This window comes from Protopterus annectens, chromosome 3.part0 (assembly GCF_019279795.1).
Source record: "Protopterus annectens isolate FY-2018-M chromosome 3.part0, PAN1.0, whole genome shotgun sequence".
Classification (NCBI taxonomy): domain Eukaryota; kingdom Metazoa; phylum Chordata; order Ceratodontiformes; family Protopteridae; genus Protopterus; species Protopterus annectens.
Genome location: NC_056731.1, coordinates 164,086,074 through 164,109,074, shown reverse-complemented (window position 1 = coordinate 164,109,074; position 23,001 = coordinate 164,086,074). Strand labels below are relative to the sequence as shown.

General features: G+C 40.7%; 1 protein-coding gene across 1 annotated transcript in view; it reads left to right on the top strand.

The window, feature by feature from the left end:
- Positions 1–23,001, top strand: part of IFT57 (intraflagellar transport 57) — a 771,045-nt gene that overhangs the window by 64,401 nt on the left and 683,643 nt on the right. Inside the window, exon 2 of the mRNA XM_044064661.1 lies at positions 16,580–16,742. Coding sequence (XP_043920596.1) covers positions 16,580–16,742 — 163 coding nt within the window. The remainder of the gene's footprint in view (positions 1–16,579; positions 16,743–23,001) is intronic.

Sequence of the window (23,001 nt, the reverse complement as noted above, 5' to 3'; positions counted from 1 at the left end):
TTCAGGATAACAGAAGTGACAGGACCTGTGCTTGTACTGGCATGCAGGTAGAACAACACTGGTGCTGGTAAAACAGTTAGTAGGCTCAACTTTCAAATAAAAAAGTTTCTTATTGGTGTAGTAGTTGAAATGCCAATAAAAACCTCAATTAAAACAAAACAGTTTACTTACCATTGAAGCTTATATAGAAACAAGGGCCTCAGAACACCCCTGGGCAGATGTTATTTACAAAATAACACACACACACACACACACACACACACACACACACACACACACACACACACACACACACACACACAAACTAAAGGACATTGTTGTTTGCTTGGTGTGGGTTCTGAGATGGTAACACCATCACATGTAAATAGGTAACAACAGGTATAGGTTTTGGGTCTATATTGTATGTTCGAAGTTTTATAACTGCGAACGTCATAAAATCGAATTTAAATGTTCGAAGTTATAAAACTTCGAACATACGTATAAACCCCCCCAAAACAAACTTGCAGACAGGGGGGCAAGCCCCCCACCCCCCACTCTTTAACTATACCAACTCTGAGGCCGCACTGCAGTGCAGTAAAGGGAAATCTTCCTTTATTGCACTTTAGTGTGGTCTCGGAGTTGGTATATTTAAAGAGCGGGTCAGGTAAGTTTCCTTTCTTTTTCTTTTTTTTATCATATGTTCGATGTTTGAAACTTCGAACACTTAATTTTGATTAACATTCGATGTTTTCAAACTTCGAACATATGATATAGACCCGGGTTTCTACACTCTTTCATCATGTATCAACAGCTAAAAATATGTGCATTTTAGTATATAGAGGCAGGGTTTGAAATTACAGGTGAAGTGTGAAACCCAAAACTTCAAATATAGGAGGTGATTGGATAAAAAAAAAAAAAAAAAAAAAAAATTTAAAAAAGCAGCAAGTGTCTGCACTGGCTGTTATGCTGTTAAAGCATTCCATTCACACCCCTAATGGTGTGTATGGGGTGCTGTACCATTATATTAAGTCTGAAATTGTTGTACCTCAGAATAGGGGGCACTGTAAGGTACTGCACCATTTTACTTAATATGTATTCTCCAACATTTATAGTTAAAGCTCTGCTGTGCCAGTGAATAAAAACAAACTAAGGTATCTTTGCAGTCCATAAACCACAGAATGCACTTAACACCACTAAAAATATAAAACACTGCTTTATTAAAAAGGATTAAGCGCTTTCATCCATACTAATGTGGACTTCTTCAGAATCCGTCAAATTACATCAAGGAAGGACTTGTATAACCAACCCAAAACTCAATTAAAAACAATTAAGCAATGAATCCTAAAATGATAAATTTAAAGGGGAATAATCTTTTACGATACAAAGTGTTAATAAAACAAGCAATGAGACAAAATATTTTATTAAAACTCCACAACCTACATAAAATAATGTTAAATATATTTGGATCTAGATATTAAAATAGGCTGAAAGGAAATATTGTCATTAATACTGGGGGAGGGGATGTTGAAGCGTTCAACAAAAGTTGCTACTTAAGGTTCTTTTAGGAAAAAAGAAATTAACATTCACCCTCTTTGACATGTATTTATCTGTTCTAAAATAGCAAATTTAAAACCAGCACAACTAGGGCTATTAATAAGATGTTTAGCTAGGGTATTATTAGTGTTTTGCTTGCCGATGTGGTACAAATGCTCCTAAATTCTTATCTGAAAAATTCCCACATAAAATGCTGGGCCATCTGAGCATTTAGCTAAATATACCACCCTCCTGGATAAACAGTTGCCATTTTAAAAAAAAAACACCCTGGTTCTATGATGTTATCCAATGTAAGGGAATCAACATTTAAAATATAAGAACATTGCTTACAAAATACACAACACATTGTGCCATCAGGACATGAACGTGACCTAGCATTTGAGGACATATCCCCTTTCAAAATTTGTCTTTAAATTATTTCCTGTCTGAAGAACAAAATGACTGTTGCCTAGAAGCTGATAAATCTCAGGGTTACCTCTTAAAATCCTCCAGTTATTCAAGAATATGTTCTTAATATCACTAAAACGGGAACCATACTCAACAATAAGGGCTCTCTCAAAATTCTTATCATAATGATCGGTGTCATTCTGTACTAAACCCTTGCCTAACAAAGGTTTATACTTGACACCCCATTGGGAAATAGCATAACCCTTCACTTCGTTAACTATAGTAGACGGGTAACCTGTCTTTAAAACATGTCACCAATCAGATCTAATTCATTTGTAACAGTCTCAAAATGTGAAGTCATTCTGGAAGCCCTAATGTACCGCCCTTTAATAGTACTTTTTTTCTGTTTGAAGGGATGATGGCTAGAAAATTGCAAATAGGAATTACTAAAAGTTGGCTTCCTATAGATATTCAAATTGAAGCCGTACTCAGTGTGTGAAGTCAAGATATCCAAGTAATGGATACTGTCCCAACTCATAGTGTACGTGAACCTTAAAAAGGAGGATGTGATGTCATTTTATTCGCAGTTTATGGACTGCAGAGATACCTTATTTTGTTTTTATTAGTTTGAGTTTAGGTATCACTTCCCCTTTTTTTTTGTCTACTATGCCAGTGGTCAGAGTTATGGTCCTTGGAATTGTAACATTTAAGGAGCTGTGTTTATGTTTTAAATGTAAGGTGGGAAGTGGGGCAGAAGTACGAGTATAAAACAGACACTTGAGGATGCATCCAAATGTGAATGCAAAATTAAGAGCAACTACTGTATAATTCTGATTTTATCATACTTGTAGCACACACCAGACTGTTACGTAATATCTTTACAGGTGTTTTCCCCTCCATGCTTGTTGACCATCAAGTCTCTTCCCTTCTGTTTTGAACCCATTTGCCCCCCTGCCACCAGGAAGTCATCAGCACAGGGATGAGAGCTGATTGAAGGCAGCCATCGCAGAGGCAGTTTTCAAAGTAATTTGTGCCCTTGCCAGTATCTAGCGATCCAGACAATGAGCACATGACATGGATACTTGCTTCACTCTTGAGCGTTCTCAGTGGCTTCCCATTGTATGTGCTTGCTTCCACGTGCACACATATAAATACATATGCTAATGAGGGCTACTATCACCAGCTTGGTAACACTAAGCCTACTTCCCTCAGTCTTTTTACTTTGTCTTCAGGTCTTTGCTTGCCTTCTGTGGAGTGGAAAATTGGAATCATCCCTTGCTTTCTTTGGGATGAATAAGTTGACATCAGCAGCTCACAGTCATCCTCTCCTTTCTGTCTTCAACATTGGAGCATCTACTCAGTGTTGGGTCATGTTGGTCATAGTTGGGGCTCTATGCCTTTACCCTGTGGAGCCAGGCATGAATTGTTTGTAAATATACATTTGGAAAATGGAGAAGACAAAAAATAATTCAAGAACAAAATTCCTCAGAAGGTGCATTTTCGCAAAAATGAAAAAATAACTTGAAAGGCTGATTCTGCTAAAGGGGCAGATGTTTTCATTACTGCATACTGCCCATGTTCCTGCTTTTATAGCAGTCTGCTATAAATAGTTAAAACATCATCTAGCATGTATATTAACAAGGCCACATACAACCATTTTTTCTGTGTCACTAATTATCCCATACTTGGAGAGAAACCAAATGCTGGTTCACTGGTATCTGATGGACCCATGACAGGTTTGTTGACCTGTGTCATCATTTCCTTGAGCACTAGTCCCCTGTATAACATGCAGTTAAAGGTGGATTATTGGCATTCAGTCAATATTAAGCTGAACCATAGTATGGTAAGCAGTATCATCTCTAGCTTGGTGCTTTTATAATTAGATTTGAGAAACTGCCAACATTCATTTGTCCATGTACTGATATAGCCCTGAGAGTTGATTTCTCCTTAGACTTCTTCCATTGCAGACATTCATGTTCTCCATCTGTGGAGGTCAGTATTGTTGACAAACATCTAGCATCAATCTGATGAAGATTCATAAACTGTGGACTGCAAAGGATTGATTGTAGAAGATGCAAAACCATGACAAGATGTTGAAGATGCAATATTGTTTAAAAAAAAGGGGGGGGGGCACAGGCATTTATTTGCGTCATGCTCATATACGAGTTTTTCATGTGTTCTTTCATCTACACAGTTGGAAAGTACTTCAGGATTAATCTATTGAACCAAAGTCCCTTAACAAATGTCTTATTAGTAAATGTCACATCTTCAAAAAATACCAGCTGTTTAATTATTTACACACCATATTGATGTGTTTGGAGTATACGATATTCATATTTCTCTCCATGATAGTATAGAGCTGAGCATAGTCCAGTGTTGACTGTTGAATAAGGAACAAGTGTTATTTGTATTTTGTAAGGTGAAATCCTATTTTATTTTTCTGTGTGTGTGTGTGTGCGTAATATATGTATGTATAAATATATTTAATGTATATATTTATATAAAGTATATAATCACATGTCTGGAATGATGCTCTTCATTCTTGACAGTGTGTGTGTGTGTGTGTGTGTGTGTGTGTGTGTGTGTGTGTGCGTGTGTGAGAGAGAGAGAGCAGCTACATGGCCCATAGATAAAGTCTCGACTACAGAGCAGCTGACTTAAAATTGAATAGGCAGTCAATCACCTTTAGGAACTGGCAGGGGAGGAAAGGAGTGAGTAGCCATTGTTGACTGACCCCTTCTGGGGAGTGAGAGACAGCTGTGGGCTCAATACTTAGCAGACATCTGTTAGGAGCACTACGTTTTAGACCTCTAGAGTTTAGGCCTAGTGAGCATAAATTGCCAAATGTAGTCACACAGAAGATTTGGCATACAGAGGCATTGCTCCCCTTGGAGTCTGCACATAGTGTAACTTGAAGAGTGCCACAACTGGTGAAGGGAAGCAATCTATCTGGAAATAGAGTGGTGTGTCTTTTCACAAGCTGGTCTGCTTCCTAATATCAAGTCTCACTACTGGGGATCGGATAGGCCGATAGGGCTTCCTGGTCGGGAATGAATTGGCAGTAAGGGTCCTACCTAGCCTGGGAATGCCCATCTCTTATCTCTGTAGGGCAAGTGAGCTGATTGGGTGGAGGTAGAAGAGTCATTGGACAAGGCCTTGGGGAGAAAGAAGAAGAATAGGTTAGAAATGTATGTTCTGTGATCTCTACACTTGACCACAATGTTTAGAGGTGAGCAATGATGGAGAAGAGCCAAAGTTGAAGTGTAGTTAAATATTGGTCTGACCAGGGAACAGGTTCCACCACCAAGTCCCTGGCTTCTTACTCAGGTTTGAAGACCAGGTGCAATGAACGGTTAAATTTATAAACTGCAGTTGAAAGAAAATGATTAAAGCAGAAGGACTTTTTAGGAGTTCCATGGCAAATCCACAAACCACATAGTTCTTTGTGACTTCAAGGACTTTTGTGCAGGGCTTTGAAATGTATAGCTAAATCAAGAATATTCAAGATATTTGCATGGAAATCCCTGCATAGATGATGTTATACAACAAGAAGACTGCAGAAGATCTTCCCTCAGGTTCAGAGTAATTGTTCGAGGTGTGTGGAGAATGAGAGGGAAACTGGGAGCATGTTTTTTGGGGGTGTGTAGAGTTAATGGAGTTTAAACATGCATTTCAAAATGCCCTTGGACAGGTGCTGTCTGAACAAGTAGACATTACTAGAGATGATGCTAATAAGTTTCAGTAGAGGAGCTGGAATGTCAAGAGATGAGAAGGCCTTATTAATTTTAATTATGTTCGTAACAGAAAGTGATAAACAGAAAGTGGAAATGAAGGGTTAGTCTGATCTTGGAAGATGTGCTAAGCATTATAATGGGAATAAAGCAATGGGAGGGAGGCTAGTTGGATAAGGAGAATAAACAAAATGCATACCCATAAATAGAATTTGTGAGACCATTATACTTAAAATAGGGATCAGAGTGATGGGAAAGAAAAAAAACAATGGGGAGAACTAAGAATACTGTAAAGAGAAGATTAATGAATGACACAGATTTGTTGGTTGGAAAATATTCATAGTTTGAAATGTTAAAAAATATTATGAAAAAAGTGAATATGTAAACTCAGAAATTATATGATGATTGTGGTAATGATAATGGTCATGCCTACAGGTTGTTTGATATATTGTGATTTTAATAGAGTTATTAATACAATCATTTCTGTGTTGATAATTTAGACTAACAAGGAGATAGATCCATGAACTCTTGCAGAGGGCCTCCTGGATAATCTCTTTGACAGTGTAATGGGAGTAATTAGCAGTTTACTCTTGTAGTTAGAACAAATTCAAAGGGAATCACCAGCCTATATTCCTGACATTGTCAGATAGGAAGAAAAGCAAATGTTCACGCCCCCATCACTACTTGAACATCCCGTCTTGGGGCTATGATTAACTTTCAAACCTAGTGGAATATTATTGGGTTGTTCACTATTTTATGTATTTTGTGGGAAAAGCAACTGTTGCAATAAATGGCACATTTGCTTAAAACACTGTGACTTAGAATGGACGCTATACATGTAAGTGTTAATATTATGTTGTGTTACAAAGTCTTTCTTTATGTGCAATGGATGGGTTTAAAATAATGTTTTGTGACATCAGTGTTCTGAATTGAAAGCACTGAAAGACTTAGAGTTCTTAAAGATCAGAGTGATGGATGAACTTAAATAAGGAACTGAAAGTAGTAATATAATTATAGAATTTTTTTTTCTTCTCCTCTCTGCATCATCTTGTGGCCCACTACACAGTGTACCACATCCATTGTTGTATCTACCAGTCAAAACCTAACCCCTAGACTTCATCTGGTAGAGCGGGAACTGGTACAAATCTTAAGGGTATACTAGGAGTTTGAGCATCAACATCTGTCAGGGGAGGAAAGGGTGGGTTCCAGCCAATGTTAGTCTTCTCTGCCTTGCAATCTCTGTTGTAATATCCAAGGATGCTGCTGTGCACTGGGGGCATATGGGATATTGCTCTGCCTCTGCAACTGCAGTTCAGTCATTGTCCCCACCCTATCCCATCCTTTGGACCACACCTCCCAATCCAGTGTCCTCAGCCCCTCCAGCAGGACCATCACAGGTGATGCCGAAAGAACTGCCCTCCCATCAGTAATGGCCATTCCTTCCTGTCAGTGTATTAGATGCCCTAGCTAGTAACTGAACCTGGATCGGCTGTGCCATGCTCAGGGCTTTATCTTCCTATGTCACCAGTGTGGCTAGTAATGGAACATTTTTGAAAGAGAATCTTATTGGAGTTGAAGCAAAGAGAATAGCAAGAGTGATATACTGTGTAGAGGTGCTGTGGTTTGTTTTAATAGGTTCATAGGTGTGTACTAGGCTAATGGCCCTGGAGCCTTTACAAGCCTAGCCCATAGGATTACCCTGGCATCGTGCCACCCGACCTTAGTTCCCAGCGCCTCTGTCGAGTAAAGCCACTGGAGTTATCCCTGGGGTGAATTTTCCATTTCCCATCCACTCATCATGATTTCTCTTGAAGAGGGTCAGTGAGGTGCTCTGCTTGACATTTATGGGAAGTCTATTCCTTAGCATGGGCAGTCTCTAGGTTATGAACCTGTCCCTCCAGCATGTTCTGTTGATTGTGGTAATGAGGTTGAGGTCTTCTGGAGCGTATGGTTTGGAGGGATTGAGATTTCTTTAGATGTAGCATTTCTAACAGAGCTGGGTCAGACATGGCTTTGTAAGTCAAGCAGAGATCGCCTCAAAGTAGGTGATATGAGACAGAGAATAGTTGGAGTTTTTTGAGTCTGTCTATATAGGACAAATGTTTAAGGCCTAGAATCCTCTTTGTGAGGTACTTTTGCGGCCTCTCCAGTTGCTGCTGGTGTTTAGCGAGGTACATGCCAAATGGGGCATTGTACTTGATGATTGACCTAATGAGGGAAGAGTAGAGGGAGACAATGACCTCTTTCTTCCTGGATGCAAAACCCTTAGTAATGAGATGTGCCACATAGAAGGACTTGCTGACCACAGTGGCAATGTGGTGGTCAAAAGAGAAGTTGCTGTCAGCCTGTGTTCCCAGATCTCTTTTATAACGCCTTTTGTGTTCAGTGGACTACCATCAATGTGGTAATTCATGGGAACCAGTTTTTCCCAAAGGGGTTGATGACACATTTTTTGGCATTGAGCTTAAGGCCATGATTCTGCCACCAGTTGTTGGTCTCAGTGAGACCTTTCTGTAGGATGTCAACGTCCCTTGGGGAGTTAATAATAGCTCCCAACTTGCAATCATCTGCAAACTTTGTCAGCCCGAGTCCCTTCGTCTTGGCCTGGACTTCAGAGAAGTAAATACCAAACAGGAGAGGACACAGGACCGAACTCTGTGGGACTCCACTCGTGACTGGTCAGCAGTTTGACTTGGAGTTAGCTACTTTCACACTGTGGGTTCTACCTGTGAGCCAGTTTGCAACCCACCTAGTGATATAGGAGTTGATGCCTAGCTTAATGAGTTTTTCTATGATTCCTGAGTGGGGAATGGTATCAAAGGCCTTGGCCAGATCAAGGTAGGCTGTATGAACCACCTTGTCTTTATCCACAGCTTTAGTGACTGACTCAAAGACGTTGAGCAGCTGTGATCTACCCTTTACAAAACTAAACTGTGTGGGATCCAGAGTTTGGAGATTCCATACATCATTCTTTATTAGGTCCATGATGATGTGTTTCATAGCTTTGCATATCAGACTCGTCAGGTTAATGGGGCAATAGTTCCAAGGGTCCGTAGTTGCTCCTTCTGTGTGGAGAGGGATGACTGTAGCAGTGCACCATTCGGTAGGGACAAAGCCTGAGGTGAGGCTGTGACTGGACAGGACACGCAGGTAAGGTGCCAATTCACTCTGTAGTTCATGTAGAGCACAGCCAGGGATATTGTCAGGTCCCATAGAGGCTGTATTCTTTGCCTTGGACAATGCTGTTTTAACCTGTGCAGCAGTAACACTGGGTGCCTGGCAATCTACTGGTATTGTGACTGGTCCCTTGGGGAGGGAGAGAGGGGGGTAAAGTTGGCACTGAATCTGTCAGCCAGTATATTGGCAATATCTGTTGGCTTGGTATAGGAGGTACCATTGTGCAGTAGCTCAGAGCAAATCTGGGTATTGCCGTGGAGATTCTGTACATAACTATAGAAGGCCTTGTTGTTGTCTTTACTGTCTGCTGCAATTCTGTTTTCATAGATAGCTTTCGAGGATTTGATGAGGGATCTCAACTTTTTGTTGAGGCTGATAAGGGAGTTTTTCCAGTCTTGGGACTTCACCTTATTCTGCATCAGTTTCCTCCTTCTGTTGTAGAGTTTGTTTATGGCAGGGGACCACCAGATTGGCTTCCTTTTTTTGAATGAGAGCGTCTTGGTTCTATTGGGTATGGCAAGATCCATGCATTTGTGTATGTGTTCGTACAGTGCATTGTTGTATGATTCGGTGGTCATGCAACTATTCTCCATTTGCATGGGTGCTGTAAAGTTAGCCACCTCTGTTTTTAGGAGCCTAAAGTTAGCTTTGCAGAAGTTTTTCATGGTCGTTACCTTTGTGGGTGGGGTGGGAGTGATGTGGATTTCCAGGGTGATTAGTTTGTGGTTGTATTTAATCAGGGAGGAGTTGACTGTTGGTGTAGAGCAACAGTTGCCCATGTTAGTAATGACCAAGTCAACGATGTTGCTACTTCTAGTGAGGGTAAGAACGAGCTGGTCCAGGGCATTGGAATTAATGAATTCCAGGAAATGTTGGCCAAGTGTATTGGTACATGAGTAGTTTTCCCAGTTAATGGAGGAGTAGTTGAAGTTGCCCAGTATGAGAATCTTAGGTTGGACCCTAATATTCTCCAGGGTGCTTAGGAATGTGCAGTGTGAGTCTTGGGACATGGCTGGGGACCTATATAGCAGGCTACAACCTGAATCGCTGTCTTACCCAATGTTAGCTGCACCTGAAGTATCTCAGATGCGTTATGTTGGGCTACCAGTCTGGAGGTGTGTGCATACTTTATAAATATGGAAACACCACTGCCTTTGGAGCTTTGGTCCAAGTTCTGGGGCTGAAAGGTGTGGAATGAGTTATAGCCTGGTAGTGCATTGGTGGTTTCTGCTGCCTTGAACCAGGTCTCTGTTGATGATCTCCATTTTAAGGAGTGCTACGAATGAGTGCATTTTGAGATTTAGACTTCTAGCATTGAGCAGAATGACCCTCAGATTGCATTTGTTTGTAGCTGTTACAGTGGTAATTTGGTTTTTGGAACACTGCCTAAAAAGGGCACTATAGGGGTGGCAAGAGCCTTGGCCAGTATCCAGAAGCCCTTGGGTGACAGATGCAGGCCATCTCTGGCAAAGCATCGAGGTCTGTCAATCACATCATCCCAGGCAGACGGATAATGGATCACCTTAGAATGACACCAGAAACTTAGCCAATTGATGAAATCAGTCATTTTCTGCTTGTACTGTGGTATCCTTCTGGGTGATGGTAGGATGATGCTCAGGGCTAGGGTCATACCTGCCTGGGCTACATAATCCAAGAGCTCCTCCATGTCTCTTTTCATGTAGTCCAGGGAGGTACATCTCCGGTCATTCACACCCACATGTACAATGACAGAGTCATATTTGTACCTGTTGTTGAGGGACCTGAGTGCATGCATTATGTGGCAGATCCTGGCGCCTGACAGGTAGCTGACTGTTACTTTCTCCTTATTCAACCTAGTGAGTGAGACATCAGTGTGCCTCACCATTGAGACACCTATGACTAGTGTGTTGGGCATGCTGTTTTGCCTTAGGGGCTTTGGTTGAGTGGCACACTGTTTAAGAGAGTTATGTGTCTCATGATTAGTATTGTACTGTGGTGGTCGAGTGCATTTCTGCCTTGGAGGTCTCTGCTGTTTGGGTAGATTTTTATTCAGAGCCTCTGCGAAGGTGGATGTGTGGTTTGTGTTTTTATGTGAAGGCAGTGCTGGTGTGTGTTCTAGAAGGATGTGTGTTCCGTGTGGTGCAAGTGTTGACCTTCTCCTCTTGACCAGCTATTCCGGTCTTGGCTGGAGAGTACATGGCTTCCAATTTGGATATATAAGTGCATCTCTCGCAAGTCCGAGTGTTGGGAGGTAAGAGGAGAGGGTTGTCAGTGTACATGAGGCAGTTGCTACATTGCCTCAGGATGCCCAAGTTCACCAGGTTAATAGGAGAAAGCACAGGGAACTGACCTTTAGACATGCCTGGAGGGTTGGGCATTAATAATAAGTACTGGAGCTGTTTCCTTGTAGAACATTTATAGCTGATAGCACTTTTGTGTGCTACAATAATTGCTACAAGAAGTCTGGCAAAGTGCTAGACTAATAAGCTAGTAAAAGTGCAGGAAAGGAGAGAACTAGCAGATCTAAGGGAAAAACTGAAGAGCAGACTTTGGCACCACTCAGAAGCTTACAAACAGTCCTGCATACAGCAAATCTGTATCTAGAATAAACTAGTTACAGGAAAGGTGGGAAAAATGCAAACGTGGCCTTTTAAGCCAAAAAGTTGAAAGAGGTTGAAAAACTGCCCAAACGGCCAGTAAACTACATTTTTTGTTGAAAATATTGTAATGTTATTTGCTGGTTTAAGAAAGTTATTTCAATCAATCAGTCAATAAATACATATATAAATAAATAAATACTAGAAGGATATAAAAACACAGGTGTGCATCAAAGTTTTCATCCAGCAAGGTTTCCATATCTGTAGCCCTAACCAAATCAAATATTATTTCTGGTTGGTTCTGAATTGATGTTGCATTACATTGTACAGCACCAGGCAACTGTGAGGGAAATAGTTCCTAGCTAACATGTCAGAATGGAATTCAGGCTACTGAGTTCCTGGAATAAGATAGGGAAACCCCAATCCTTATTCTGTTTTTCTTTTGGGTGGTTTTCAAAAATTCTTACCTGACATGGCAAACCCATCAGGGCATGGAGGTGGAAACCTCCTTTTGAAACCTGTTCGGAGCGACTTGCCAGCTCCAAGCCCTGCAGTACCTTAAAGATGTACAAGGCACCTGGGTGGAGGTGGGGAGCAAAGCCCTATCAGGAGATCAATAGGAAAGTCTTATGATGGCTGGCAGTGAAATGCAGTTTCTGATTATATTAAGCATGGTTACAATACTGCCAGCAAAGGTTTTTATGGCACATATAATTACATTACATAAAAAAATTATAATACCAGTAAGTTTCATTAATAAACTATGTAAAATATATTAAAAAAGTGTAAAACTTGAGATTCATTAATAAATTATGAATTAAAACTGTAAGCAAAGCAGTTAACACAAACAAATATTAAAAAAAAGCTAGGTAAGGTTACTGATAAGCTATTAGTAAGCACCTTCTAACTTACTAGAAAATAGCATCACATTTGCATAAATAAAACCTAAAACTTTTTGTCATGATTCTGTCAAACTAATGCAGATTACAAAAAAAAAAAGCTCACACAGCCCTCCTGTGTATAATCTTTAGACCTGAAACAAATACAACCATCTGTCTAGTCCAATGGAGACACTGAAGACCAGTGACTGAGAAAACTTCAGCAGCTATTCCAGGATGTCTTGAGGTTCAAAGTAAATCCAACACAGACTAGAACAGATTTAACTTATGAAGTTTATGCTTGTGTCTTGATCTTCCATCATAGATCAAACAACAAGAGAGTGCAAACCCTCTGATTCACAGTGGAAAATAACAGGCAGAGTACCAGTACAACAGATCTACAGACATTTCCATACCACAGTCAGTCACTCAACATTCAGAAAAAAGGAGTCCCAGTTGAATGTTGTGACACTCCAAGATGCTCTAACACTCCTTTGTTTGGTGAAAAATCTCTAGTTAAGTTAGCTGTGATAACACCAGCTCTCAGAAATGAAAAGCATTAACTTCTGTGTAATCTAATTTACAAATCTGAGAACACATCAGCCAGGTGAGATGTCAGATTGCCAATGAACTCCAGTATAGAGCTGCAGAGTAGCAGCATCCTGACAGAATTTGTAGCCACCCGCAGATACCTCGGGACTGTAGCAGCCCAAAGTGTGGGGCAGTTATACTGCAGCACACTGGTCCAAACAACCTATAAGCCCACAACAAGCCCATAGAAAACCAGAGCGCCACGCAGTGACAGAAGAGAAGTGAGAAAAATAGGTAGGTATGTAAGCATAGTGCGTTTAAGGTGGAGGTGGGATTACATCAAGGATCAGCTCTGAGCCCTTTCTTATTTGCAGTGGTGATGGACAGGTTGACAGATGAGATCAGACGGGAGTCCCCGTGGACTATGATGTTTGCAGATAACATTGTGATCTGTTGTGAGAGTAGGGAACAGGTGGAGGAGACCCTGGAGAGGTGGAGATATGCTCTAGAGAGAAGAGGAATGAAGGTCAGCAGGACTAAGACAGAATATGTGTGTGTGAATGAGTGGGAGGATAGAGGAATGGCGAGGATGCAAGGAGTAGAGGTGGCGAAGGTGGATGAGTTTAAATACTTGGGATCAACAGTTCAGTATAATAGTGAGTGTGGAAGAGAGGCGAAGAAGAGAGTACAGGCGGGATGGAGTGGGTGGAGAAGTGTGTCAGGAGTGATTTGTGACAGACGAGTACCAGTAAGAGTGAAAGGGAAGGTGTACAAGAGGGTAGTGAGACCAGCTATGTTATATGGGTTGGAGACCGTGGCATTGACAAAAAGGCAGGAGTCCGAGCTGGATGTGGCAGAGATAAAGATGTTAAGATTTGCACCGAGTGTGACGAGGGTGGACAGGATTAGGAATAAGTATATTAGAGGGTCAGCCCAGGTTGGAAGGTTTGGAGACAAAACCAGAGAGGCAAGATTATGTTGGTTTGGATATGTGCTGAGGAGGGATGCAGAGTATATTGGGAAAAAGATGCTAAAGATGAAGCTGCCAGGTAACAGGAAAAGGGGAAGGCCTAAGATAAGGTTTATGGATGTGGTGAGAGAGGATATGCAGGTGGTTGGTATATCAGAGCAAGATGCAGTGGACAGGAAGAAATGGAAACAGATGATCCGCTGTGGCGACCCCTAATGGGAGCAGCCGAAAGAAGAAGTAAGTAGCATAGTCAGTTGTATTCCCAAACTGTCAAACATTGTGCACAGACTAACAAACAAGACTACCAAAATTTCAACAGTTTTTAAAGATTTAGCTACCAGACTGCCACTTCCATTCTGACATTTTGCTTTGCCTGTATTTCTTCTTTTAACTTTTTTCTTGGGTGGGGTAGTTCTTTGCACCCATTTCTAAGATTTCTTTCAGGTTTCATGTTCATGTGTTTGATTACTATTTTTGTGACTTTCTGTGCTAGTTTTAATGTTTTGTGCTTTTAAAGTTTTTAAACGCAGTCCCTTTTTTTGTCAATTGTGTTTAGAGTTTTATGTGATAGTGGTTTAGTAGTTATGTTTAATTATAATGTTTAGCATGAGGTTGATGTGATTTTGATTTCTGTCTCTCTTTAGTACAGTGTTTACATTTTTTTATTACTTATAATTGTGTAATTTTAATAGTTTTAAGGAGTGCTTTTGTGATTTATTAATATTTTAGGATACGTTTCAGTGCCGTGTTTCCGTAAACTGTGATAGTTATTGTGCTTTTATTAATTACTGTAATTTGGTCCATCTGGTCACTCGTCAGTACATCTCTCTCTCTCTCTCTATATATATATATATATATATATATATATACACACACACACACACACACACACACACACACACACACACACACACACTGTACTTGTGTGCATCACAAGAGAGAGAGATAGATACCAGGTTTGGAGTTATGAGGCACCAAGTCAAAAGCTCTAAGGAATTGCCTAGTCATGGTAAGGCCTTGCTGTGTTTGATTATGGTGGCTGCCAAAAAAGCAATTATTAGAAAATGGAAATCAAAATCTAAACCAGAATCTATATTAGAAGTAGTGAATATAGTAACAGAGATAAAGCAACTGGAATTGAGATCTTTAGAAAAGGGTAAGAGCAAACTACATAGGAAAAATTAGAATTGTGGGAACAATACACACAGGGGAGGAATGAGCTTTAAAAGAAGACAGGACTTAAATGAGCTATGTGATGTTTGACTGAAAATGATTGGGTAGTTTATAAGTGATGTATAATGTTTGCAACTGGGAGTGTGTCAGTATGGTTTGTGTTGTAAAATGTTTCCAACAAGTCTGTGTCTGTGTGGTTTGTTTTCATTTATATAAATGTATTATATTGTAAGTGGTGGTTTAATAAAGATGTATTTTGTTTAAAAAAGGGGCAGAATTTGTATAATTTATGTAACATTGCTTAGGTCATATGATATATAACAATATATGTGAAGTATAATGTTTATTGATATTAATTTGTTAATACAGCTTAATTACTTTTGTATAAATGCAAAATTGCCTGTGTCACAAGTGATAATTCAGTTGTTGTTGTTAGTCTTTCGGCTTTTCCCGGTTAGGGGTCGCCACAGCAGAACTCCGGTCCGCAAATGATTGGCAGTAGATTTACACGAACGACGAGGTGCCAGCTTGACGTCCAACCTTCAACGAATGCACGCCCATTTACGCATGTCTTCCAATGCCCACCCAACCGTGGGGAGGACATGCAGAATCCGCACAGAAGGCACTCCCCGCACTCCAGCCAAGAATCAAACGGGAGAACCTCTTGCTCTGAGGCAGCAACTCTACCGCTGCACCACTGCGGATGTTGCACAAGTGATAATTCAATAATGGTGAGTTAAAAAAAAATAAAAGCGCTATACATTGCTAATTTTTCACTTTCCTTTTTTTGTCTTATTTGCTTTCCTGTCATTTAAAGTTATGTGGGGTGAGGGTCAAGCATACATGTTTATCTGTCAAAGAACAAAGCGTTGAATAGCATGTATCATCTAGACGTTCTGAGTGAGATCGCATTACAGTAAGGTTAAGGAAGTCTGCCCTTTCCCCACTGTAGTGTGATCTCAGAGATTATATATGTAATTAGCAGGTAGTGTGAGGGTCACAGCCCTCTGCATTAGGAGGTTTCAGTGAACAGCATTTACAATATAATGCCATTTGTTGCTTTTACCCTCTGATGAATAACCATTGACCCGAGTAGCATTGGAGGCAGCCATCCTACATCTCTGTGATACTTTTTTTTCTTGCTGGATATTTTTATTTTTCTTGCTGTACTTTGTTTCCTCTGCAAGGTATGGCTCACAAAGTTGCTTAATACAATACTTGTAATTACATTTTTATGCTGCAAGCAACATTTAGGCTAGTTATTATCTGTTAGTGGTTTGGTTTGAATAAAGTAGTTAACCCTACCATTTTGGGTAAACAGAACATATGTCTGAAACTGTATCTTTATCCTTCCTGTAGCTGTCCTTTGATAGCTCTATTTTTATCTCAAAGTTAGTCTCTGATAACATGGCTGGAGGCATTGTCTCAGAGCCATTAGGAATCATAAATGTATTTAGTGTAGTTGCCGGAAATGTTTCATATCCTTTCAGTCATGACTTTATTACTTGTGAATTTTCTTTATATCAGCCACTGCATATCCGTTTTACATGTGTGCATGTTGCAGTTTTCTTAGTTTAGTTCTCTTCATGTCTTTGTATTCATTTATTTATTTCTTTATTGTAGGCACTACTTTGCTTTACCTACAAATCCCGGGGAACAGTTCTATATGTTTAGCATTCTTGCTGCATGGCTTATCAACAAGGCTGGACATCGATTTGATCAGCCCCAGGAATATGATGACCCAAATGCAACAGTATCAAGCATCTTAAGTGAGCTCCGGGCCTTTGTAAGTATGTGTTATCAGTAGCTGATGTTAATGTAAGACCTTATTTTAGTAGGTGTTACTGTATGAGCTTGCAGTGTTCTGGATATTGCGGTTGTTTGAATGCATAATTGATATCTCTCATAAGTTTGTTTTGAAAGCTAGAAGACAATTACATATTACATTAGAGTGCTAATTCATACAACCTACCTCTAGCACAAGCAGATGCATATTCATATTGAATTAAGATGTAGAGTCACAGAAGAGCAGTTACAGTTTTATGCAGTAGGATGTAGATCCACTTTTTAAAGTGTATGCAGGACTTATCTAATAACATTTTATGATGATGGAATCCTGTAGCAGACATCAATACCACTTGAGCAACCCAGTGCTTTCAACATACTGTGACCACATAATTTTATAATGGAAAAAAGCATTTGAGTGCATTTATGTTTGGCAGTTGGATTAAGGAAATGAGCTGTTAGTGAGCTGCTTCCTGGTTCAGAGTTTGATTCCGTCAGCCTTCCTTTGCTGAACTGTGTAACTCTGAGCAGGTCAGTTAACTAGACAGTGCTCCCAGGCCGAGTCTGAAAAAGGTGTATATGGATAAGTGTTCTGTCTTGCCTAACAAGTAGAAAGGAATAAAATAAAATTGTAAGACATAATGGTAACATTGTAATCTTCTTTTAACTAAATTGGATTAGAACGTGGTGCTTTAGTTGCTTTGGTATGCCAAGAGTGCCAGGAGAATGAGTCAAAGTTACAGAAACACTGTATCTGTTCTGTGATGAATGTCAAACTTGCAAATAATGGATCTGCACTACTGCTGAAACCACTGATGAATTGTGGATAAACATTCCTGTGATTCTTCTCCTGCTGACAGAAACCATTCTTGCTTTTTAACGTTAATAAAAATTTATGGAGGTGCTCATGTCAAATGCTCAAGGAACCTTAAGTTCTATTGAATTTTGGCTGAAAATCACTGACCTGTGCCAATAGTAGGGAACATTACCCTAGCAGTAGAAAACACATTTATGAAATTGTTGATTATTGCAGCACTACAAGTACAGCATCAGTAAATTCAAACACATACTTGAACTTTTTTTATAGTGGAAATTAGTACTAGCCCCTGGTAGTCAGACTGGAAGATTAACCATTTCACTGTAAATGATGGGTACGGGATGTTTCAACCCCAGATGGCTCATATGAGCGAAAATACAAATAATTGAAATTGCTGCAGCCCCCCACACCCCTGCTAAATATATATTCCAATGCCGAGATCACACTACAGTGAGGATGCATTTATAAAACTTTAAACATTTTTTTTTTATATAATTGGGGTCAAATAGTCTGGGGTCGAACTGTCCAGTAGCTACTCCCATAGACAATCAATGTAAATTTAAACATGAAAGTATACAATTGCATTGGGGTCGAACCATCCGGAGTCTACCTGTCCGGGGTCGAATAGTCCTGCTTCCTAAATGATAACTCAGAAGTGAGGTAACCAAGAAGGATACTCTAAAATAAAGTGATTTTGTTCTTAATATGTGTTGGAAGAACATCTCATACTGGAGGGGACAATTTTACTACAGACACATTTGCCCACAATTAACTTAACAATAACCATTTTAAGTTAGACATTTTGGTCTTGGATCATAGGAGATTACTAGGCTATAGACCTGGAGGTCATTTTAAGACTAGCCGTTTCAACCCAATGTAATACCATAGAAATCCTAGTCAATACCCAAGATTGCATTTAGTGATGACTGCCCATGTCCTTGAGGGTTGTGGGCTCTATCCCCAGTAAGAATTTGGTATGATTGTAGTCTGCCCAGAAAAGACTGTGTAGTGCTACTGTGTGGGCATACTGCACACACAAAGTGAAGGGCACTGGTTGGTGCAGTGCCAGTTAAGTGACAAGCAGGTATAGAATTTAAAATTTACAATATTTTTTATATACTTGGTAGTATGTATTGTGATATTCATTTTTTGTTAATATTAGAATGGCGACTGTTGTCAGTAATGTCCGCTTTAGTCTAAATCACTAACAAATGCAAGTACTTCTACAAATAGATCTTAAATACTTCTTTAGAAATGTCTTTTTTTGTTTAAAAGCCAGGTATGACATCTTACTGTGAGTTCTTCTAAATTTTTAATAAGGTGACTAAGTTAAGAAGGTAAAATAATTATGTTGTTTCTTCTTCTTCTTCTTCTTTCGGCTTTTCACGGTTAGGGGTTGCCACAGCGGATCATCTGTCCGCTCATGATTGGCAGTTGAGTTTTACGGTGTCGAGTTGCCAGCCCGGCGCCCAACCTTTCACAGAAGGCACACACATGCACACACTCACACCTAGGGCCAATTTAGAGTGTCCAGTCCACCTATTGCATGTCTTTGGGATGTGGGAGGAAAACGGAGCACCCGGAGGAAACCCACGCAACCACAGGGAGGACATGCAGACTCCGCACAGAAGGCACCCAAGCCGAGAATCGAACCGGAGAACCTCTTGCTGTGAGGCGGCAACGCTAACTGCTGCACCACCGTGGATGCCCAAAATAATTATGTTTACAATTTATGTATTTCTGGAGTCCTGTAAAATAGTGAAAGGGTTAAAATAAAAGAAGCCACTCTTGTTCTGTATAAGGAATGATGATGATAATCTTAATCTTCAAGTTCTTTAGATGTGGCGAGGCACAACTGTAAGAGTTTAAGTAGCCATCTCTTCTGGCAACTAATGTAGCTACCCCTTTAGGGATTGTGCAGGTGGCACTTTAAATCGGTTTGCCTTTAGTCTGGAAGTATGTCAGTAGTTTTCAGCATTGGATACTTAGGATGAACACCTGATAATTGTAACCTTGCTAGTGCTCTTTAATGGCTAACCCTGCTTTTTGAAGGAGTCCAACTATAATTAAACTACTGATAAAGGACATAGGCTAGTAACTGAGACACCCTTTCCTTTTCTTTCTAACAGAGCATTTCTCCCCAACACTGACATTTGTTGTTTTCTCACTTCCACTATCTTAAACCTGATTGAGGAATAAGTAGTCAGTGACGCATTCTGTCATTCTGAATGAAACATGCTACTGAATACATTCCACAGTTGACTGTCATTGGTAAAGCATTTATCTCTTCATACAGGATCTGAAGAAAAGTAATCTTCATTTCCTTGTAGACATTTACTGACAACTAGTTCTTTTCCCAATGAGGGAAGTTCAGGTGATTTGATCTTCATAGGTTCATAGGTTGGTACTAGTCTATCGGCCCTACGGCCTATACAAGCCTAGCCATAACAATTCCCTGGATATTTCTTCCCACAGTATTTACTTCCCTGGACCCATGTCTAGCAGGGTGACTGACATGATCCCTGGGGTGAATTTCCTATCTCCCATCTAATCGTCAAGGTTCCTTTTGAAGAGGGCCAAGGAGGTGCTCTGCTTGACATGTATGGGGAGTCTCTGGGTCAGGAATCTATCCTGCCAGCATGTTTTGTTCATTGTGATGACAAGGTTTAGATCCCTGGAGTGTGTGGCTCTGAGGGATTAAGATTTCTTTAAGTGGAGCATGTCCAACAGTTCAGGGTTTGACATGGCCTTGTATGTTAAGCAGAGATCAACTCTGAGTAGACGATATGCCACAGAGTATAACTGGAGTTTTTTTAGACGGTCAACATATGGCATCTACTTTAGGCCTGTGATTCTTTTAGTGAGGTATTTCTTTGGCCTTTCCAGCTGTTGCAAATGTCTTGTGAGGTGCATACCAAACTGGGCGTTCTACTATATAATGGGTCTAATGAGGGATGAGCACAGTGGGACAATGACCTCCTTTTTTCTGGATGAAAATCCCTTAGTGATGAGGTGTGCCACATAGAAGGATTTCCTGACTGTTGTGGCGATGTGGTTATCAAAGGTGAGACCACTGTCCACCTGTGTCCCTAAGTCTCTCATCGCAATTTTGGTGTTTAGTGTACTGCCACCTATGTGGTAATTCATGGGTACATGTTTTTATCCAAAGGGGATAACTATACATTTCTTGGTATTAAGCTTGAGCTCATGGCTCTGGCACCAAGTATCTCTTTCTGTAAGACCCTTTTGTAGAATATCCACATCATTTGGGGATTCAATAATGGCTCCCAGTTTGCAGTCATCTGTGAACTTTATTAGCCAGAGTCCCTTAGTGTTGGCCTGTACTTCAGAGAAGTAGATGCCAAACAAGAGCAGTCCCAGGACTGAACCCTGAGGTACTCCAGTTGTGTGGAGCTGGATTTGGAGTTGGCTACTTTTACAGTCTGGGTTCTGTCAGTAAGCCAGTTGGCAACCCATCGAGTGACATGGGGGTTTATGCCCAGCTTAGTAAGTTTATCTATGATTCCAGAGTGGGGGATGGTGTCGAAGGCCTTGGCGAGGTCCAGATAGGCTGTGTGGACCGCCTTATCCTTGTCCACAGCTGTGGAGACTGATTCGAAAAAGTCTATCAGGCTCAGGAGACAAGATCGGCCCTTCATGAACCCAAACTGGGTGGGGTCCAGTGTTTAAAGGTTGCCAATGCCTTTGTTTATAAGTTCCATGATAATGTGTTCCATGCCCTTGCAGATCAGGCTCATCAGACTGATGAGACGGTAGTTCCCGGGATCCAAGGTGGATCCCCCCTTGTGGAGTGGGATAACTCTAGCTGTGTGCCACTCAGTGGGCACGAAGCCTGAGGTGAGGCTATGATTAAACATGACACTTATGTGAGGTGCCAGTTCATTTTGTAGTTCATGTAGTACACAGCCCAGGATGTCATCTGGTCCCATGGATGCTGTATTCTTAGCTTTGGGGAGTGCGGTTTCTACCTGTGTGGCCGTGATTACTGGAATTTGGCAGTCTTTTGGTATTGAGATGGGCCCTTTAGGGGGTGAGGGGGGAGTGAAGTTGGCACTAAATCCATCTGCCAGGATATTGGCAATATCCTTGGGATCAGTATATTTAATGCCATTCTGTTGTAGCTCAGAGCAGATCTGAGCATTGCCATTTAGATTCTTGACATAACTGTAGAATGCCTTGTGGTTGTCTTTGGAATCTTTGGCAATTTTATTTTCATAACTAGCTTTTGAGGATTTTATGAGGGATCTCAGCTTCTTCCTGAGGCTGGTAAGGGAGTTTTTTGCATCCTGGGATTTTCCTCTTTTCTGCAACAGTTTCTTCCTTCTGTTGTATAGTTTGTTTATAGCAGGAGACCACCAGATTGGCTTCCTTTTTTTGGAGGAGAGCATCTTGGTTCTATTTGGGATTACATGATTGATGCACAAGTGGATGTGCTCGTACAGTGCCTTAGTGTATGATTCAGCAGTCGAACTTTAAGATCCGGTCTGTATGGGTGTCATGAAGTTTGTCACTTCTGACTTGAGTAGCATGAAGTTGGCTTTGGAGAAGTTTTTTTACAGAGGTTTCCTTACTGGTGGGGTGGTGGTGGGATGTTGATGTCAAGGGTGATTTGCTTATGGTCAGACCTGACCAATGAGGGGGTGACCACTGGTGTGGAGCATCTATCTCCCATGTTGGTAATGACCAGGTCTAGGATATTGGAGCCCCTGATGAGACAATGGATTAGTTGATTCAGGGCATTGGAATTTATGAATTCCAAGAACCGTTGGGAAAAGGTGTTGGTACCGGAGTAGTTTTCCCAGTTAATGGCAGGGTAGTTGAAATCACCCAGTATTAGGTTGTTTGGTTGTATCTTAATATTTTCCAATATGTTTAGAAAGATGTAGTGAGAATCTTGGGACATGGTGGGGGATCTGTAGCAAGCTACAATTTGGATTGCAGTCTTACCTAGTGTTAGTTGCACCTGGAGAATTTCAGATGCATTGTGTTGGGCAACTAGCCTGGAGGTGTGAATATTCTTGGTGAATATGGACACTCCTCCACCTTTAGTGTTTTGGTCTTGGTTTTGTGGCCGAAAAATGTGGTAAGAGTTGTAGCCTGGTATTGCAGGGGTGCTCTCTGGAGCCTTGAACCAGGTCTTAGTTAATGCACAGATAGCGATGTTCTCCATTTTTAGGAGTGCCTCGAGAGAGTGCATTTTGAGGTTTAGACTTCTAGCATCCAGTAGCATTACCTTCAGATTTTGCATGCTTGTATATGTTACGGTGGTGATTTTGTCCTTTGAACCTTGCCTAAAAAAGGCAGCATAGGGGTGGCAAGAGCTTTAGTCAGTAACCTGAATCCCAGGGGTGACCGGTGCAGACCATCTCTGGCAAAGCATCGTGGTTTGTCGATCATGTCTTCCCAGGCAGACAGATACTGG